The sequence below is a fragment of the Capsicum annuum genome, chromosome 5, assembly GCF_002878395.1.
Source record: "Capsicum annuum cultivar UCD-10X-F1 chromosome 5, UCD10Xv1.1, whole genome shotgun sequence".
NCBI classification, from domain to species: Eukaryota; Viridiplantae; Streptophyta; class Magnoliopsida; order Solanales; family Solanaceae; genus Capsicum; species Capsicum annuum.
Genome location: NC_061115.1, coordinates 187,282,456 through 187,302,298, shown reverse-complemented (window position 1 = coordinate 187,302,298; position 19,843 = coordinate 187,282,456). Strand labels below are relative to the sequence as shown.

The 19,843-nt window shown below is 34.2% G+C and overlaps 1 protein-coding gene and 1 long non-coding RNA gene across 50 annotated transcripts; one reads left to right on the top strand and one right to left on the bottom strand.

The window, feature by feature from the left end:
• The first annotated feature begins 268 nt into the window (after positions 1–268).
• On the top strand, positions 269–7,103 carry LOC107852955. 49 transcript variants are annotated; one of them, XR_007056086.1, is made up of 10 exons: positions 327–771; positions 1,077–1,136; positions 1,429–1,508; positions 1,593–1,662; positions 1,767–2,026; positions 2,112–2,193; positions 2,295–2,380; positions 3,337–3,400; positions 3,531–6,652; positions 6,731–7,103. XR_007056086.1 is itself a non-coding variant. In XM_047413304.1 (6 exons), exons 1-5 carry the CDS (start codon positions 742–744, stop codon positions 2,156–2,158), a joined length of 282 nt encoding a protein of 93 aa, XP_047269260.1. In that variant the 5' UTR covers positions 337–741; the 3' UTR covers positions 2,159–6,652; positions 6,731–7,103. The 49 variants fall into 49 exon arrangements, 6 of the variants coding, with proteins under 6 accessions (XP_047269260.1, XP_047269259.1, XP_047269257.1 ...); XR_007056077.1 differs by having other exon boundaries at positions 1,593–2,026; XR_007056079.1 differs by having other exon boundaries at positions 1,064–1,136; positions 1,777–2,026; positions 2,112–2,380.
• A 572-nt stretch (positions 7,104–7,675) lies between these two features.
• LOC107852954 lies at positions 7,676–19,455 on the bottom strand. The gene is made up of 3 exons (XR_001669596.2): positions 18,680–19,455; positions 14,148–14,221; positions 7,676–7,857 (listed from the first exon to the last, which is right to left on the bottom strand). It is a non-coding gene; the product is annotated as an uncharacterized LOC107852954 (long non-coding RNA).
• Positions 19,456–19,843: the final 388 nt, after the last annotated feature.

Sequence of the window (19,843 nt, the reverse complement as noted above, 5' to 3'; positions counted from 1 at the left end):
ATAAAAAGTAATATCTGCATAACCAATACCAGCATTACTAATATTTATATTAATAATACAAATATTACTAATATACCTTATTCAACTTTATTCTTATATACTCTACCAAACGACCGATTAAATGTTCTGAGTTCATATGTGTAGCAGTTGGTGGTCTTTGTGGAAGAAGGTTCATGTGATGCTGCTTCTTCATGAGTAAAGTCGTATGCTCTCACTACCGTTGCTCCTACTTCGCTTTATTGGTAACGTTGTAATCCGGATGCCTGCAAGTTTAGCATTTTAAAAACATGATAATATATGGTGAATGTGAAAGACATGTCTTAAATGAATATGGTAGGAGTGAAATCTCTTGTTATATAAGCCAATAACACCAAGGACCAACGCAACGTTAATAAATTGTACGTAAAGCTATTTAAATGATACCATCCAATGGTACTTTCTCCTCTTTGTGGAAAATATGTGGCAACATTATTGTTAAACACGACAAAAGTGAACAAAATACACAGCTTTACAGAATCAGTCCACTCCATCTTCCCTGCACCACACGCGCCTATTGCTCTCACTTCCATCTCCACTCTCCACTTACCCAATCACTCCTTTACGGCGGCGCTGCTTTTATCTCTTCTCTACCGTCAACCTCTGCCTCCGTCCAATTCCAGCCAGAAAAAGTGAAAACATGTCGGCGATTCAGAAACCTTCCGATATAACCAAAGTTCGACTCGGCTTGCCTAGCAAAGGCCAATGACTGCTGACTCTCTCGATATTCTCAAGGTATACAAATTCCTTCGTCGATTTGCCTTGTAAACTACACTTAAATGCTGAATTTTACTTGTTTATCTTTTTGTTGGTTAATTACAGAATTGTCATCAACATGTAAAGAAAACAATGGAATAAAGAAATAGACGACCATTGATATCTTGGTGACTTATTTACATCTGATTTCATATCCTTACATAATTGCTTCAGAAATATCGCATGCAAGGAAATTGATAAAAATATGAAGATACTTTTATATTTTAATTTGCATTCGGAATATGAATTTTTGGTTGCCTTTTCTGATCAGGCATATTTGTTAGGTTATTGCTTGGGATATTGACTTGCCCGTAAACCAACCGTCTCATATTCTTTGCGAGCAGGTACATATTCTATCGTGCTAGATATCCTTTTGATATCATGATATGTATGGTAGCTTCAAATTTTGTCATACTTAAGAACTATTCTGCTATTGGGACCATGCTTTTGAAGCCTCATTTTGATCATCTCTTGCCCTAGCCCCACTGATTATGAAGTAAATTATTGTTGTTCTCAAAATCCTTTTTGTATCCAGACAAAATGAATCTCTCACCTTTATTCTGATAGAGTTCTCGGCAAAGAGTACAGAGTATTAATTATTGGTAGCACTGAAAAAATTGGACTTTGATGGTACAGAAATGGAATACCGACGAGGATAGTGATGACAGCTCTGAGTTTCCAGCTAGGGAGTCTAAGCGCGAACATCATTCTACTGCGTATGTTGCTTGATTTTTCTGTCTTTCAACTGTTTTTTCTTTGTGAATATAATTTGCATTGTTCTGATTAGCGATTTTTCACAGGCTTTTTACAAGGCTATGCGTATCTCCACCAGAACTTGCACTAACGCTGAAGCCTTTAATCCGAAGTTGAGTAAGTTCTACACATATATCTTTCTGTTTGTTGTAGAAGTACAATTTAGTTTTCAAGATTGTGCAAAGCTATCTATATATTTTGGTCTGATTCACCTGTGCTAGATTGATTTAGGGCTCCTCTTTCCACGGACCCGTGCATTCTCCTCAACCCCGGGATAAAAGAGGAATTTTTGTCATCACATGTCATTTCTTTACCTTTTCACAAAAACTCAAGAGAGATTGGACAGAGTACCGAGTATTAATTATTGGTAGTACTGAAAAAATTAGACTTTGATGGTACAAAAACGGAATATCGACCAGGATAGTGATGACAGCTCTGAGCTTCCAACTAGAGAGTCTAAGCGCGAACGTCCTTCTACTGCGTATGTTGCTTGATTTTTCTGTCTTTCAACTGTTTTTTCTTTGTGAATATGAGTTGTATTGTTCTGATTAGCGGTTTTTTCACAGGATTTTTACAGGGATACGCATGGTCTTTCAAGTATGAAGTCAAATGATCGCCTGTTGGAGCCGATAAACCTAGACCTGACCTGTAAGTTTGAATAAGCTAGCCAAACATTTTAGAACTAGAACAAAATGGTGGGATTACTATCCCATATAGCAAGCAAGATAAAAAAGTTGGTTCACTGGCAGCTGTTTAAGAAAAATGAAGGAAATTGTGAAGATATGGGTCCTGGGATAATGAATAGAGAAAGGCTCCGTGATGAAAAATTTCAAAGGTCGGTAATGCTTTTCGATCCTGTCAATTTTTTGGTTGCCCTTCAACTTATGATCTTGAGGTGAGCACGATGAAGAGTCATTCGACACCATCAATTTTTTTCTATTTGTTACCCACAAATTTAGATCGGATTATGATTCTCCATTTTTTACGTTCTGTTTGTTTTTGGCCTAATTTGGGTGCTTAAGGTTTTCCATAAGGGTTAGAGTTTGAAGCAAGAAAAAATCTTCGGCTAGATTGTAAGATTTAGAATCCTCACGTTAGTAGTAACCTTCAAGGTTCTGCAGTTCCTTTTCTGAATTTGGATATCATTTTGGGGTTTTACTTTTCTGATATGTTTGTATCTTTGCAGAAATGGAAGGTAAGGTTACATATCAGAGTTTTAATCCATCCATCGGGCTGTCCTCTTATGTTTGTCTCTTTTTCTTCATACAAGTTCATGAACTTTTATTCTCCTTTTTCATAAATTACTTTGGACACTATGTTCTCTGATTTCTAATAGCTTCACTTTGTTTTGTGGTGAGGGTGTGAGTTTTTCTTTGCTAACATTTTCTTCAAGGAATGTGAGAAAAAATCCTCAATGAATTCTTGAGTTCCATAAAGTATGATCATGTAAACTGTCAATGAGTGTATTGAGTTCTTTTTATTTGATCAAGTACTTTGGTTATATATATTGATTCCTATTAATGCTTCTAACTACTGCACTATTGTAAGCGTTGATTCACCCATTGCATTTGAAGTTTAATTATATGTCTAAATCAACTGATTCTTTTTTTAGTTTTCACTTTTATATCTACCTGACTAAAAAAATTGTCAACATGCAAACATCTTAGATGAAATAAAAGGGTAAAGAAATATATCAATAAGATTGAAATTCTCAAAATGTGTTTTATCCGTAATGTGCTTTAGATAGATGTGAATCTGAATTAGGCATGCTGGGAATATTCTTGTGAGCAGGCAAGGGGAAGAAGGACGAATCCTACTTACACCAATTGATCATGGTTACTGCTTGCCTGAGAATGTAAGTTATGATTGTGTTTTTCGCGTAAATGTTGTTTGACAAATTAGATGATAAGAAATGCTACAAACTTGTGGTTTCTTCCTTGCGAATGGTTTTTCATTTTCACTAACTTGATTATTGTGTATGGAAGTTTTTAGAACTCTGATGGTACAACTGCACAACTACATTTCTATGCCCTGTGGATACTTCTAATATTCCAGTTTTGACTTCTCTGGTGTGGAGAAACATTCAGGTGCCTGGTTTGGATCCAAATAATTTGTTCTTTACCTGCATGCATTGTTACGAATCAGATCTCAAGAAAAGTGCTTACCCTGTCGATGAGCTTAATATTTGCCCCATATAATGTACCTGACAATAGGGTTAACAATGGTTTGGCTGGATATCGCCACTCCTATCTTTAGGTCCAGTTCCCTCCTCCAAATTACTTAGAAGTCTTTGAAATTTCTTAAGATCTGGTAATAGATTTGTCTTCTATTACCATTAGTAGCATTGCTCATTTTGCTGCCAAAGATACAATAGATCATTTCAACATTGTGATAAAGCTTGTTGTATATCTATCAATGTTCTACTTTTTCTGCAACCCGAGATCATCTTTCGTAGATAATTACATTGTGTTACTGAAAATTAGAAGCTGCTCTGCTGGACTGGGATATCAATCTCATGACTAATGTTTTCCTGGAGGAACGCTTGAACAAGATAAATTACCGCAATAATATGGTTCCATATAGAGTCCATGCGGACACTTTATATGGTTCTTGAAATTGTCATTCCACCCCAAATTCTCCACTTTCTTTGGGGGAAAAGGTGAAGAAGCAACAGACAGATCTTCTACTACTACTACACTTCTATTTCCATTAAAAGATTTTTCTCCTGTTTTTTATCGATATATTTTTTGGAAAATTTTGTTACATTTTTCTGAAGAAAAAATGGAATTATATGTCTTTTATGATCACATGCGTAACTGATCTGGCTAGAGAAACTCTGGCTTTGTTCAAATTCAGTGTTGTTGTCCTATGTTTTCTTGGTCGGATTTTGTAGGCAATAAAAGTGTCTTTCACCATCTTTCATGATTTTTAGACCAAAAAGGTAGTTAATGCACTTCATTATGGTGTTTGATAATCCACCACCTCATAAGAAGATTTCTATCAGTCCGTGGAAGAGTGAAAGGGTCATCTCTAAGGGGTCCAAGTGAGTTAGACTTGAGTAGGTTGATTTCCTTCCGTGATATGAGTTACTACTCCGTGATCTTTTTCATGTTGTCAAAGATTTGAACAATGAAAATAGATGGCGAGTGCCTGAGGCCAGGCATATTAATGGGAGGCCTAACAAGTGCTGCGAACCTAAAGGAGACTTTGACGTAGACTGAAAATAATGGGAATCCTATTGAGAAAGAAGAGGCATGAATTCCAAAAATATTGCAATGGTGTTTGCTCCTAATACTGGTGTACAACACTCTTGGGGCAGTTTGTCTCCTATAAGACGAGATTTTATAGCAAAAAAACAAACAGAGAATGAGTTGAAATTTGGAAAGTATGGATGTATGATTCTCTATCATTACTTCTTTAAATGGGTGCACAATTTTTCATGTGAATCTACTCAACTAATTTTCATGTGCACAATTAGCTTGTCATGTATAATAAGTAATTTTTCGCTTGTTCCTTGAAGATGGCAGATCCATTGACTGCACTGATAAATGCCATCCAAGTAATGAATTTCTTGAGGGCGTTCATCGGGGAGGCCTTAAAAGATAGAGAAGATTTTTTTGTCGAACCAGATTCTATCTCTTACATGGGCCATCCTGATGAGTATGGTCATTAAAGTCCACGACAATTCTCTCTGGAGAACTCTAATGAATCAAATGAATTGACTGAACAGGTGTACACTGTAGAAGAACCCGATTCAGCCAGTGTTTCTGAATCTAATCGAGTAGATAACATCACTGATGATGAATATCTTAGTTATAAAACTTCTTCAGAGGAATCCGATGACAGTGCTGCTTGTGAAACTCTTATTCAGGTTAATACCAAGGCAAGAAAATCCCTTGTGACAATCTAAAAAAGGACACTCAAAAGATGGGTATGGTTAATTTTTGTTGATTGGTCTTAATGTAAAATTAATTTTTGTGCATACTAATACTTTCCTTGCTATCCGTTATATCTCATGGAAAAAAAAAATTATTTCTCTTTAATTTCTCTTTTATATACAAGTTGAAGGACTTTTCTATGTTTAAGATTTTTGTATGACACCCGTTAGTTGCATTTGAAGTAAAATTACTTCAAACTTTAAAACTATAGTTTGTGAATGCATAAATTTTAAAATCTTATGATCATGTTAATTTGTCGAGCTCCAGTTAGTTATTTAGAGTAACGATCAAATCTATGAATAATTTTACTAGCAACAATTGCCTTCAGGTAAGGGTAGGACAAATTACATCAGTTTCTTTCCCATGTACTGTATTCTACCATGTTTGATGTGATTTCTACTGAGTCTTAAATCAAATTCATTGAACTGTATACACTAAAAGCATGCTCCAAATTAGTTTGACATCTGGTTGAGTCTAACCTCAGTTCAAATCGCACATGCATTCTGTAATGGTGCATAATACTTCATGTTGTGCTAAAGTAGTATTCATCCTTGGCATAGACGAACAAATAATGTTTTATTCATTTTCCTAATTCAATTCAATTGTATCTATTGATCAGAGTTATACAGGTCTTAGAAAATCTACTTTCTTTCAAGACGCTGCATTGAAATGGAATAATGGAACTATAGAGTTAGGTGGCCTCAATGACGATGAAGTAAAAAGCCATTTGCAGTTTCTCTTTTCATACATGTATCATAGTATTCTTTATCAATTCTGCCGATTCACAATTTTGATATACATGGTGCTTGATATTTTGACATACAGATGGAATGCTTCTTAAATTGCAGATGTACATTCATCATGTATTATGAATCTCAAGCGACACATGGGTTTTACCACGAGAATGGATTGCTTACTTTTTAGTTTTAAGAACTTGAGAAAGTAAGACCCATTTTATAGATTATCTGAGGATTACATGGCAGGTTAGAGTTGCTAACTATGGTGAAGAAATCTGGCATGTTAGTGAAAGCCAATAAGGAGGTTGAAATCGCTTCAGATGTTGAAATGGATCCCCACTTCTGGAGTGACGCCGTGGACTTGTATTTTATTCATGGAAAGGAGTCTAGGGGCATCAGCAAGATGATCTTATATTCTTTGTTAACAAAATGGTACAGCTATTTCCATCTTTTACTTTGTTGTCTGGATTTTAAGTTGCAAGTTGCTGATCTGAATATTTTATGGTGCAGGGTATGCAGGGACATGGATCAAATGCAGATAAAGAAGTCTACTGGCAAAGAAAAGGAACAAGCTTTGAACAGCTATCGAGTTGAACAATGTGTTGATATTGAGCTACACTTGCAACGAGAAGTATGATGAAAAACATAGCAACACCTACAAGTTAAGATAGTTGTTGGAAGAGCACCATTTTCATGTAGAGCCATATTATACACGTTTTTGTAAAGCTACTTCTATTTATGATTCTTTATCCTTTGATTTCAGTACAATCATGATAATGACGGGCCGTGCCCCTCTACTTAGGGATAAATAAGTAATGAGTTCGTACGTACAGTTAGCAATATTAGAATAAATAAGTAATAAAAATTCTCTACTTTTGTCTAGTATATTAAATTTATTTAATTAAGCAAAAGTATTAATTAAGGCTGTCATATTATTTTTTAGGTGGGATTATTATAAAATTGGATCAAAATGACTTTGGTGATGACCGGAGCAAGGTGAAATGACTTGTGTAATTAAAAAAGAAAGTAACTTTTGTGTAATTCATACAAAACTAAGTGACCATGGAAACTTTCTCGGCTTACATCTCATGTACACTCTTAGATATAAATTGTCACAACTTTTTTTTACCCAAAAAGATTATTCTTTTTAAGTTCAAAAGGGTTTTAATTATTAAAGTAACAAAAGTTGTGTTTCGAAAAAAAAAAAATTTGCAATTAAAAATTTAAAGTTGCCACTTGGCATTATTTGGTGTGCCAAGTTACCTTTTTAAATTTATTTTTTAAAAACAGTTGACTTTAAAAACTGATCCACATACAGAGGTTTCAGTTAAGGATTTTTGTTGACCGAGGGAAAGTGTTAGGCACCCCTCAGTCCCGTGGTTCGACCACAGTTGCTTCATCGAGTTATATCGGCTATATGACACTATGAAATGAGAAACTCACAAAAGAACATATACGTAAACAAACAAATAAAGTTTTGAAAAATGATGTCCAGTCTAATTAATACAGTCCAAAAATAAAAAAGGTACTGGAATGAAAACCTAAATTATTCTAACTTACTCTAAATCATGCTTTACCCGACGCCTGGGGCCTTGATCACGAACATCCTTCGAATACATAATACTTTGGGGCATTCCCTGATAAACAAATACAATTTATCTCGAAGCATTTCCCGGCAAAATAAATGTGTTTGAGTGAATGCGCTAAACTAAAACAAGAAAATCAATTTAATCATTTCCCAATCCACAATTTCTAAAATTTATCTACCCAACCTACCATTTACCTATTGAATTCGACCTAAACATACTACTATCGAATGAAAATAAACTTAACATTTATCCAAATTAATCGGTAACCAACGAATCAAAGAGAGCCAATCGTATACGCTTTTATCAATTATCTGCCCCTCCCCAAATTAAAATTTATCCCAATTGAGTTCAAGTCATTCTCAATCAATAAACTAATTTCAATATAGAATCTACCAATCAAACCATAACAATTAGAGTTGTTCAACCACACAATCAAAGTCATACCATCAACCACATACGAGTCTCGTAATTATAACATCAACACACCATATTAAGATAAAATAAAAAAGAAAAAAGTTAAGAATTGGACCTCAATTGATGATTTTATTTCGATTAAAAAAAATTACTTGATTCAAGTGCCATCGGAATACCTCGAATCAAACCTCAACAACGATCAAACTCGACCCTCATTAACACCATTTTCTGTTTTGTCACAAATTCAGACCAAAAATCTAAAAATAGAGAAAGCCCGCACTGATTTCGTATGTAATGTGTCTATTTCAGCTATTTTTTGTAGATTTCATCAAAAATAGAAACGAGAGGTTAGCCCGATCGGATTTTTGATCATTTTTCGATGGGTGGATGATGGTCGATGTAGCTGATGGGATTTTCAACAAGAGCTTGCCGGCTGTTTATCGGAAACTAAGTGAGGCTTTTCCTGAGTATATAGATTTTGATCGATTTGGGTGATTTTTGATTGCTAATTCTAAGGTAGTTTGGGGTGGATGTTTGGTCGCTGTTAATGAGGGTTTTCAGCCTGTGGAGATGATAATTTTTGGTAAAATTTTGTCAAAAAAAAATTGTATGCGTCTTATTGTTTCTCTCCATTCTCTTCTTCGCTCTTTTCTCTTTTTCTCTCCCTCTCTCGATTTCTCTACTTTTCTCCTCCTTTCCCTACTATTTTCTGTACTATTTTTGCTCTCTTTTCACTCCTCTATTATGTATTTTCCTTTCGTTCATGGTGGTTCTGTGTATCTATCTCGTATAGTGTGATGTAGTCTGTAGGTATATAATTGCATATATATATATTGTTATCTAAATGAAAAAATGGAGGAGTATGTATCTGTAATTGAGAGAAAAAAATATAAATTGAGGGATTAGGGGTACGTAGGATTAGGGGTGGTGGTGGTGAGGTAGGGTTGAGTTGTCAACATTTGATAGGGTGAGGTTGTTATTTTAATGTGGATTTGATATTTTTTGAGAAGGGTAGAAAAAAGTGTGGTGAGGTTGTTTTTTTTATTTTCTTGAGGAAAAATTATCAAATAGGGCGTGGTGCGTGGTAAGGTGAGCTAAATGGGTAAATTTAATTTTTGAAAAGGTTAAATTTATGTGTCTAAATCATGCCCCTCTTTGACTGTAAACACAGTATTTTCTGATAGAGAAGTAGACAATGAGACAGAATTTGACCTGATCATTATTCAAAAGGAAGAAACAAAAGGATAAGAGTGCAACCGAGTCTTAATTTTGGACATCCTACCTATTTCAAGTTATGTGGAAATCAGGTCACATGTAGTTTCCAAGGTTGAAAAGGAGAGAAACCATATCAAGTTGGAGAATCGAGCGAGGTCCTATCGAGGTTTCAATCTGCGACTCTCATTACATCAAAAATGAAAATAGTTAAGAAGATTAATGAAATTACAAAGAATCCTATCTGACTTGAGTCTTCAATGTTTTCTCAAGTGACGAAATATTTGCTTTTCTTTGGATTAAACTTGTAAGTGTATTCTTTCTCTGTACAATAGCTGGTGTTGGAGATGAACTTGAAAATTAACCATGTTGTTCAGGTGCGACTTCTTTGAACTTGAACTTGAAAATTTTCACCCTATTTTTCAGGCGGGCTCCTAACTTGTAATTTAAAATCTTCACCCTATTCTCCAAGTGGGCTCCTGACTTGCCATTTCTTCATCCTATTCTCCAGGAGGGCTCCTAACTTGTAATTTCTTCACTTTATTTTTCAGGCGGGCTTCTGACTTACTATTTTTTCACCCTATTCTCCAGGCGTCTCCTGGTTTGCTATTTCTTCACCCTATTCTCCAGAAGAGCTCCTGACTTGCTATGTCTTCACTATTCTCCAGACGAGCTCCCTACTTACTATTTATTCACCCTATTCTTCAGGAAGACTCCTGACTTGCTATTTCATCATCCTGTTCTCCAGACGGGCTTCTGACCCTTACTTTTTTCACCTTGTTTTTTAGACGGGCTCTTGACTAGCAATTTTTTATTCTATTCTCTAGGCAGACTTCTGACTTTTAATTTCTTCACCCTGTTATCCAGGAGAACTCCTTATTCAAAGTCAAAACTAGAACATAAGTTATCTCAAATAAAGATTATGATAAAGAAAGATCTCAATTTTTAGAAAATAAAGTCCCATTTTATAGGAGGGTCCTAAACATAAAGTGAAGTTCCAAATAACATGAATAAATTTTTTTCCCTAGTTTATCATCAGAAAAAATTTGTGAGTGTCAAACTAAATTACAACTACTTGCAAAATACATCATGTAAAGGTGAATTAAGACTCTGACCAATAAATGCATCTCTTGAGAGTAAAATTGAGTGACTCAGACTAGAAAGTGTATCTCCTAAAATTTAAAGTGAGGGACTCTAACTAGAAAGTACGTCTTCTTGGAGTAAAAGTTTAAGTTAGGAAGTGCATCACCTAATAAACAAAATTTAAAATACCCAGACAAGGAAATGTGTCGCCTAGGGGTTAAAATGGAAGGATTCGACTAGAAAGTGCATCTCCCAAGAGTGAAGGTTCAAGTTAGAAAGTGTGTCACCTAACAAACAAAAACTGAAATGCCCAGTTAAAGAAGTGCATCTCCTAGAGGTTAAATGAAATGACTAAAATAGAAAGTGCAGCTTCTAGGAACAAATGTTTAAGTTATGAAGTCCATCACATAACAAACAAAAACTAAAATACCCAATCAAGAAAGTGCATCTCCTAAGGGTTAAATGTAATGACTCGAATAGAAAGTGAATCTTCTAGAAGTAAAGGTTCAAGTTAGGAAGTGTGTCACCTAACGAACAAAATTTGAATTACCCAGCTAAGGAAGTGTGTCTCTTAAGGATTAAATGGAATGACTCGACTAGAAAGTGTATCTTCTAGGAGTAAAGGTTCAAGTTAGGAAGTGTGTTACCTAACAAATAAAATTTGAATTACCCAGACAAAAAAAATATGTCTCGTAAGGGTTAAATGGATGACTTGACTAGAAAGTGCATCTTCTAGAAGTAAAGGTTCAAGTTAGAAAGTGTATCATCTAATGAACGAAATTTGAACTACCCAGACAAGGAAGTGCGTCTCCTAGGGGTTAACTAGAAGGACTCGACTAGAAAGTGCATCTTCTGGGAGCAAAGGTTCAGGTTAGGAGGCGCATCACCTAACAAACAAAACTTGAATTACTCAGACAAAGAAGTCTATCTTCTAATGGTTAAATAGAATGACTCGACTAGAAATTGTATCTTCTAGGAGTAAAGGTTCAAGTTAGGAAGTGCGTCACCTAATAAACAAACTTGAATTACTCAGATAAGGAAGTGTGTCTTCTAAGGGTAAAATGGAATGACTCGACTAGAAAGTACATCTTTTAGGAGTAAAAGTTCAAGTTAGGAAGTATTTCACCGAACGAACAAAATTTGAATTATCCAGACAAGAAAGTGCATCACCTAGGGGTTAACTGGAAAGACTCAACTAGAAAGTTCATCTTCTAGGAGCAAAGGTTCAGGTTAGGAGATGTGTCACCTAACAAACAAAACTTGAAATACCCTGACAAGGAAGTCAATCTCCTAGGGATATAGGATGATTCTTGCATTTGCCCAAGTAAGGAATTGCACCTTTTGATATTTAACCTTTGACACTCTCGATCTGAAGGTAACCTATGTCCCTATTTCATAAAAGAAAATTTGTGAGTATAAAAATATGGTGGCTGGTTTGTGGCTTTATCTTCTAAGGCAATCACTCTTGTACTTATCACATTTAACTTACTTTAAACTATTGACATGTGTTAATGACTGGTTGCTCCATTAACCAAAACTCAGGCTATTAAGAATGGCTCTCATGTAAACACTATAACTTTGTCTCCCTATATCTCTTAGATAAACCCTCAGAGCCTTGGTATTTCCTCGAATTCCAAAAATTATCTGTTGACAAAAATTTTCTGCATGCTTTATTTTGACTCACAATCATGTTTCTTTTATATGCTGGCCTTTTGTCTTGTTTCGTGCAATTGAAAAAGTTGGTAGCAAGTTTTTAAATTCTTTCTCACTTGTTTTGACATGGACTTGACCCAACGAGATGTGTAATGATTTTCTATTTGGATGACAGTCTCAAAAGAACAAAAATAAAAATATAGAGAAGAAACAAAAGAAAATGAATATCCTACTTTGAAAACAGAGAAGAGAAAAATTTATCTGAAAATAATAGTCCGCTTTAATGATTATGACATGCATTTAAATTAAACTGCCTGATCTTTCCATCCAAACTTTTCACTAATTGTTGCTGGTTAATGGGCCTGAAACCGAGTTGCTTTCTTAAACCAATTGCCTTCATAAACCTCATTAGGCTAGTGACACCTTGAGGGGTTTTTGGCAACAAGCCTCTCTCATTTTCATTTTTCTCGACTTACCGCCGCCTTATGGTGTCCTTGAGAATTTCATTAATGAGACTCTCATTTTTATTTCTCTTAACTCAGAATCGTCTTACGGTGTCCGTGCGGATTTTCACCAATAAGACTCTCATTTTTATTTCTCTTATCTTATCATCGCCTTACAGTTGCCTATGAGGGTTTTTATCAATAAGACTCTCTCATTTTTATTTCTCTCCTAATTTCTTATGCTGAGGAAGACAAGTAGTATCCAAATGCATCATCCTATCCATTACATGCTTAGCCTTAACATTCTCAAAAATTGATCTGAAGGACTTTCTTTGATTGTAACGTGACTTTTGGACAGAGTTAGAAGGAAAGGATGGCATGAGGCTCAAATAACACTTGAAGTAGGTGGGAGGTACAACTTTAGGAATCGACTCAAATAGACGAAGATTAACTTTTACCCCTGTTTTTTTAACTGGTGATTCAAAATTATTTATTTGGTTGGACCGAACTTCAGAGTAGGGTTGCTTATGTGCCTTATAGTAGTAAGAATAAGGTCAAACGTAGTTCAGACAACTTATTCTTTTGCTTAATTTTGATTTCTTTTCTTCTTTTTCCTCTTTAGGACTTTTCTAACTCTATTTTTCTTGACACTTTTATCTCTTTTTGTATTGACTCACTTTATTTAAGAATTTTTGCTGACTTCAACTTGATTACAAAAGAGGGGTACGAAAGAAAAATTAGAACTAAAACTCAAATGGGGTAAACAAAGGATGACACAATGTTTGGATAATAGAATGAAATACCTACGTCATATCAATCCTTAAAGATGAAAATACAAATCATGCAATATGAAAATGAAAGATGAAGATCACTTATATAATCTTTTTCACCATGCTAATTTTAACTGAGTATGTGCGTTACTTCTTCTTCTACATTTGTCAAACATACGACTTCATCTTTGTTGTACATCTCACATCAGATGACTTCATGACTTAGTGGAACAAATTTCCTTTGTTTCTCTTGATATGGGAGATCGTCTATCCACTATTTGATCCAATTCAAAATGTTTGAGATGCGTATTTCAATTGACGACCAAGTTATTCTTGTGATTATCAAAGTAATTGCTTTGATCTATTCAAGTGAGGCTTCAACTTGATCACAACATGTCTCAATACTCTACCTCTTTTCTTAGATGTTTTTTTTTCTAACTTTAACATTCTAATTTTAAGTTTCATGATTAAACTAGATTTCAAGATTTGATTGACTGACTGAAAATTCTGCCAGCACGCCATATCACTAGAACAAACATAAAATATACTGTGTAAGGAAAACAAACAAACAACACATATTAAAAAGCAAAAGAAAAAAGGGCATTCCATTTAGTTTAAAGGAAAGATAGAAGAGTTTGAACATAAATGACAAAGAATAAAAAAAATAGATTCCAAAATACAATCCTGAAATAATTCAGATAACATAAAAGATAACAAAACAAACTACCAAAATCCCTTCCTAGTAAGGAGAAGAGTGACTTACTAATTGTTGAGCTTGACATCTTAGCCATTGATTTGCACATAATCATAACTAGAGCTTTCACCATTATCCATATCCTGCACCACAATTAACTTATCTTAAATCTACCTTTGTATTTTTCTTTTCAAAGCATGATAATTTTCAATACTGTGACCTTGAACATTAGAATGATATGCGTATCGTACATTAGGATTAAAATTTTTTGAATGTAGATTAGAAGCAAACCCAAGGAGAGAAGTGATCATGCCCAATTATATCATTTTTTGGAACAAATTGATATATGATTCTCCAATTGGTGTGAAACTATCCCTAGACTTCTGCCTCTTTTCATTGTTTGATTTGGATTAAAAATCGGGCCTAAAAGGGCTTTGGTGTATTTGTGAATTTGGAGGATGATTTTAAGGAGCTGGTGCACGCCATTGTGGATAAGAAGGGGATTGAACATATGGTTGCATGCCATTTATTGAATATGGTGGTGGAGAAATGAAGTATAATGAGTTTTGGGGAGGATAATAATGTTGATAATGATTATATGGATCTTGAGTATAAACTTGGGCTTGAGACTGAGAGTAATGGTGATGTGGTCTTCTTGGATGTACACGTTTTCCAACTATGAAAATAGCTACATCCTTTTTATTCTTTTTCCCTCCAATATTTCTTGAACCATTTTGCATTGCCTGGGTAGTTTCTTTTATTGTTGTAAAATTCAAAATGCGATCAGTCTTAGTCTCATCTTCTATCATCACCCCCATTTTGAGAACCTCAAAAAATCATTTGCCTAATACTGATAACAAGTGTTAAAAGTATGTTTCATCCCGTGCTTGAATAAATACCTTCACCATCTTACTTTTTTCCATTAGTGGTTTCACCCTTACAGTTTGTTCATGCCATCTAATGGCATATTCTCTAAAACTTTCAACATTATTCTTAGTCATGTTGGTGAAGAGCTTTTAATCGAGGATCAACTCAATATTGTATTGAAGTTGTTGCATTAATTCGTTAGCCATATCATCCCAACTATTCCACTTAACAATGTCTTGATCAACAAATCATTCAGAGGCTAAACCTGCTAGACTCTCTCTGAAATAAGCCATAAGCAATTCTTCTTTCCTTCTAGATCCTCTCAATTGATTGTAATGACACCTCAAATGTGCTATGAGATCGTCGTGTCCATCATACCTTTCAAACTTTGGCATCTTAAAGACAAGAGGAAGATTAACACTTGAAAACATGCAAAAGTCCTTATATGAGACACTTTTGTAACCCCCCCCCTCAAGCCCTTGCAAGTTTTTCATAGTCAGTTCTAAATTCTTCACCTTTTTAGTTATTTCTTCTTGTTCGTCTGCCATAATAGAATTCTCCGTGTTAAGAAAAAATTCAGAGATTTAAGTGTAGCCATAAGGATTGTTCAACTTAAGAGTAGGCTCATAAGCATAATGTTGATCACCAAAAATATTCAAATACAAGATCACTTGTAGAGTGGAAAGCACAACCATTGGATGGATATAAAAAATATGAGCTTCATGTAGGGGTGGAGCCATAAAAATAGAAATAGTAGGTGGAGCCGAGTATGTGATAGGCTTGTATTTAGGAGCTAGAAAATGAATATTGAAAGTGTTGAGATAGTGTTGCCCCGAAGTAAATTCTGGTGCATGTTGTGGCATGTCAACAGAAATAGGAAATTGTGCATGTGACACTGGAGGTAAGCTAGAAAGATTTTATGAATTATCAGTGAGAAATGAAGGAGGAGGCAACCCATTAGCCCAAACTCGATGCATTTCAACCATTTTTTATCTTAATTTCAGTATCTTTTCATTAGGTCCTAAATTCTCATTCTTCAAACTCTTTGTCTGATCAGTTACAACAACCTCGATATCCTTGTTGACCATAACTAACTTTCTTTTAAATTTGATGTAATATATAGGACCAACCAAAATGCCACAAACCAACCATCTTAAACTAACTGAACAATAGAAATAACAAATACGTTAGAGTTCAACAACTTTTTCAAAATATCTTTTTTTTTTGTTTCTTTTTAAAAGATCACCAAATTCAAGAAGGGCATCTACGTATCTCACCTCCGAGAGAGGAGAATCAGGTTTGCGTAGTTCGTGGAGTTTTGACACAAAACGATCAATCAAACTATTTTTTTTTTGCTTAAAATTTTAGAGAAAAAGAAGATAACAAATTTCAAAAGTAGGCGAAAATCTTTTAATTTTTCAGCTTTAAAACCCCTATGCAAAATGAAGTCTATGATTATCAAAGAAAAATCATTTTGAGTTTTCAATTTGAATTTCATATAAAAATAAAACCTAAAACTTATTAAAGAAAAAATCTTTTTGCATTTTCTTTTAAAGATGTATATGAAACACCTACTCTCAATGAAATCGAAAGAATTTTTTAAATAAGATCACTGAATCCAAAAAGGATTGTCTACGTATCTCACTCCCGAAAGAGAAGAATTAGGTGTGCACAGTTCGTCCAAATTGGACAGTTAAAACTTAAGCAATAGACTGAACTTCGACTTGAGACATGACCAAAACAAATGACTTTTTTTGGTACTTGCGCATGAAATTGTTCAAAAATAAAGCACCCACAAAAATAAAGCAATTTTTAAAATTTGCGACGTAGAAAAAGTGTGAAGACACTAAAAGAAAAATCTTTTTGATATTTTCATTATATAGAATGTACAAAACTTCGAACATCTTTTTGGATTTTCTTCTAAAAAAAAATATAAAGCTCCTACCAAATAAATTATTTTTTGAAATTTTCAAGTTGTGAATGGATGTTAAAGGAAATAAAAATATTATTTATTTATTTATTTGATCTTTTTGTTTTGTTGAGAAAAACATGCAAAAGGTAAAAAATTTTTTTGAATTTTTTCTTTTAATTGTGAAAACAAAAGTCAAAGAGAAACTCTATAAACTACGAAACTCTTTTTTTTTCGTCTTTTCTTCTTTTTTGACTTTGATTCTCGATGTTTTTTGTTTTTTTCATAATCACTCCCTCAATATTTAGCACATATAACATTAATCAATCCATCAATAAAAAATGCAATAAGTAGCGCATAGGAATGCTTAGGGTTAAGTCACCATAAAGGATCAAACGATTCCCGCTATGTCTCAACATGATTCAAATAAAGATGACCTAAAAGCTAATCTAGGCTGGGGTTCAACTAACAAGACTATTCAGGAGAGCATATAGACGATAGTGGTTGCGATTTCTTTTCACATACTCCATACGTCTGATGACTCCCCCTCCTAAAACAAAGATAATTCAACAAAGATTCGTGTATACGACATGTACTCTAGGACTTGTTTTAAAATGACTTAGGGTTATGCATATGATAATAAATATAAAGTGGTAACACATAAAGGAAAAGCTGTAAACAAAGAGCACGTTCGCATTCAATAATGATAAAATGATAACATAAACAAAATATCTATACACCTATAGTGTCATGCTAAGGTGATACAATTTAAAAAATAAAGCTCAAATTCTAAAAAAAATCTCTAGTAGAGTCACTATAGCTGTCACAACTTTTTTTTTAATCAAAAAAAGATTATTATTTTAAATTTTGAAAGAGTTTTAATAATTAAAGTGACAAAAAAAAATATTTTTGAAAAAAAAAATTTGCAATTAAACTTAGAGTCGCTGCTTGGAATTGTTTGGTGTGCCAAGTTGCTGCTTCTTAAATTTCTTTTTCAAAAATTGTTGACTTTTAAGATTGATACACGAACAGAGGTTCTGATTAAGGAATTCTATTGACCGAGAGGAAGGTGTTAGGCAACCCCCAGTCTCATAGTTCGACCGCGGTCGCTTTATCGATTTATATATACTAATATTACACTATGAAATGATAGACTCACTAAAGAACATATACGTAAACAAACAGACAAACAAACAATCAAAGTTCTGAAAAATAATGTTCAGTCCAAAAATTTTAAAAAGGTACTGAAATAAGAACCTAAACTAAGCTAAATTATGCTCTACCCGACACTCGAGCCTTGATTACGAACATCCTCAGGATACATAATACTTCGGGGGCATTCTCTTATAAGTAAAGACAATTTATCTCGGGGCATTCTCCAACAAAATAAATAGATTTGAGTGTATTCTATAAACTAAAATAAGGAAATCAATTTAATCATTCATCAATCCACCAATTCCTAAAATTTGCCTGCCCAATCTACCATTTTCCTATCTCATTTGACCTAAACATACTACCATCGAATAAAAACAAACATAACACATATCCAAATTAATCAATAACAAACGAATCAAAGCTAGCCAATAGTATCTGCTTTTATCAACTTTCAGTCCATCCCCAAATTAAAATTTATCCCAATTAAGTTTAAGTCATTCTCAAATAATTAACCAATTTCTATATTGAATCAACCAATCAAATCATAACAATTAGAGTTGCTCAATCACATAATAAAAATCATACCACCAACCATATATGAGTCACACAATTATAACATCAACACACTACATTAAGATAAAACGAAAAAGAATAGAGTAAAGAATTGGACCTCAATCGATGATTTTATTTTGATTAAATCAAATTACTTGATTTGAGCACCATCGAAATACCTCGAATCAAACGTCAACAATGACCAAACTCGACCTCTGTTAACACCTGTTTCTGTTACGTCACAAATTCAGACAAAAAATCTAAAAATAAAGAAAGTTTGCACTGATTTCATATGCAATGGGTTTGTTTTGGCTGTTTTGCAGTGGATTTATTCGAAAATTAGAATAAGAGGTCAGTCAGATTGAATTTTTCGTTGTTTTATGATGGGTAGATGATGATTGGTGGAGTTGATGGGATTTTTGACGAGAGGTTGCTGACTATTTATCGAAAATTGAGTGGGGCTTCGCCTGAGTATGTGGATTTTGATCGATTTGGGTAATTTTTTATCGCTATTTCTAAGGGAGTTTGGGGTGGGTGTTTGGTCACTGTTAATTAATGGAGGTTTTTAGCTGGTGCAGATGGCATTTTTTGACAAAATTTTGTTGGAAAAATCAAATCGTATGAGTTTTGTTGTTTCTCTCCCCGTTCTCCCCTTCACTCTTTTCTCTTTTTCTCTCCCTCTCTCGATCCCTTTGTTTTCTCTTTCTTTCGCTACTATTTTTTGTGCTTTTTTTCTCTCTCTTTTCACTACTCTACTGTGTATTCCCCCGCCGTCCATGGTGGGTCTGTGTATCTATCCCCCCATATAGTATGATATAGTCAGTGTGCATATAATTGCCTGTATGTGTATTTACTGTATCTAAATGAAAAAAATGGAAGAATATGTATGTGTAATTGAGAGAAAAAAATGTGAATTGAGAGATTGGGGTACGCGGGATTGGGGGGGGGGGGGGGAGGGGGGGGGGGAGGATGAGGTAGGGGTGAGTTGTCAACATTTGATAGGTTAAGGTTGTTATTTTATTGTGGATTTGTTATTTTTTTTATACGGGTAGAAAAAGGTGTGGTGGGGTTATTTTTTTTTTCATTTTTTTTGTGGGAAAATTATCAAATAGAGCGGAGTGCATGATAAGGTGAGGTAAATGGATAAATTTGACTTTTGGAAGGGTCAAATTTACGTGTCTACATAAATTAAGATGTTGGTACTCCCTCTTTTTACTTTTACTTGTCACTGTTTCGCTTCTTGAGGTCAACCTGCATAAACTTTGACCAATGTTTTAAGATA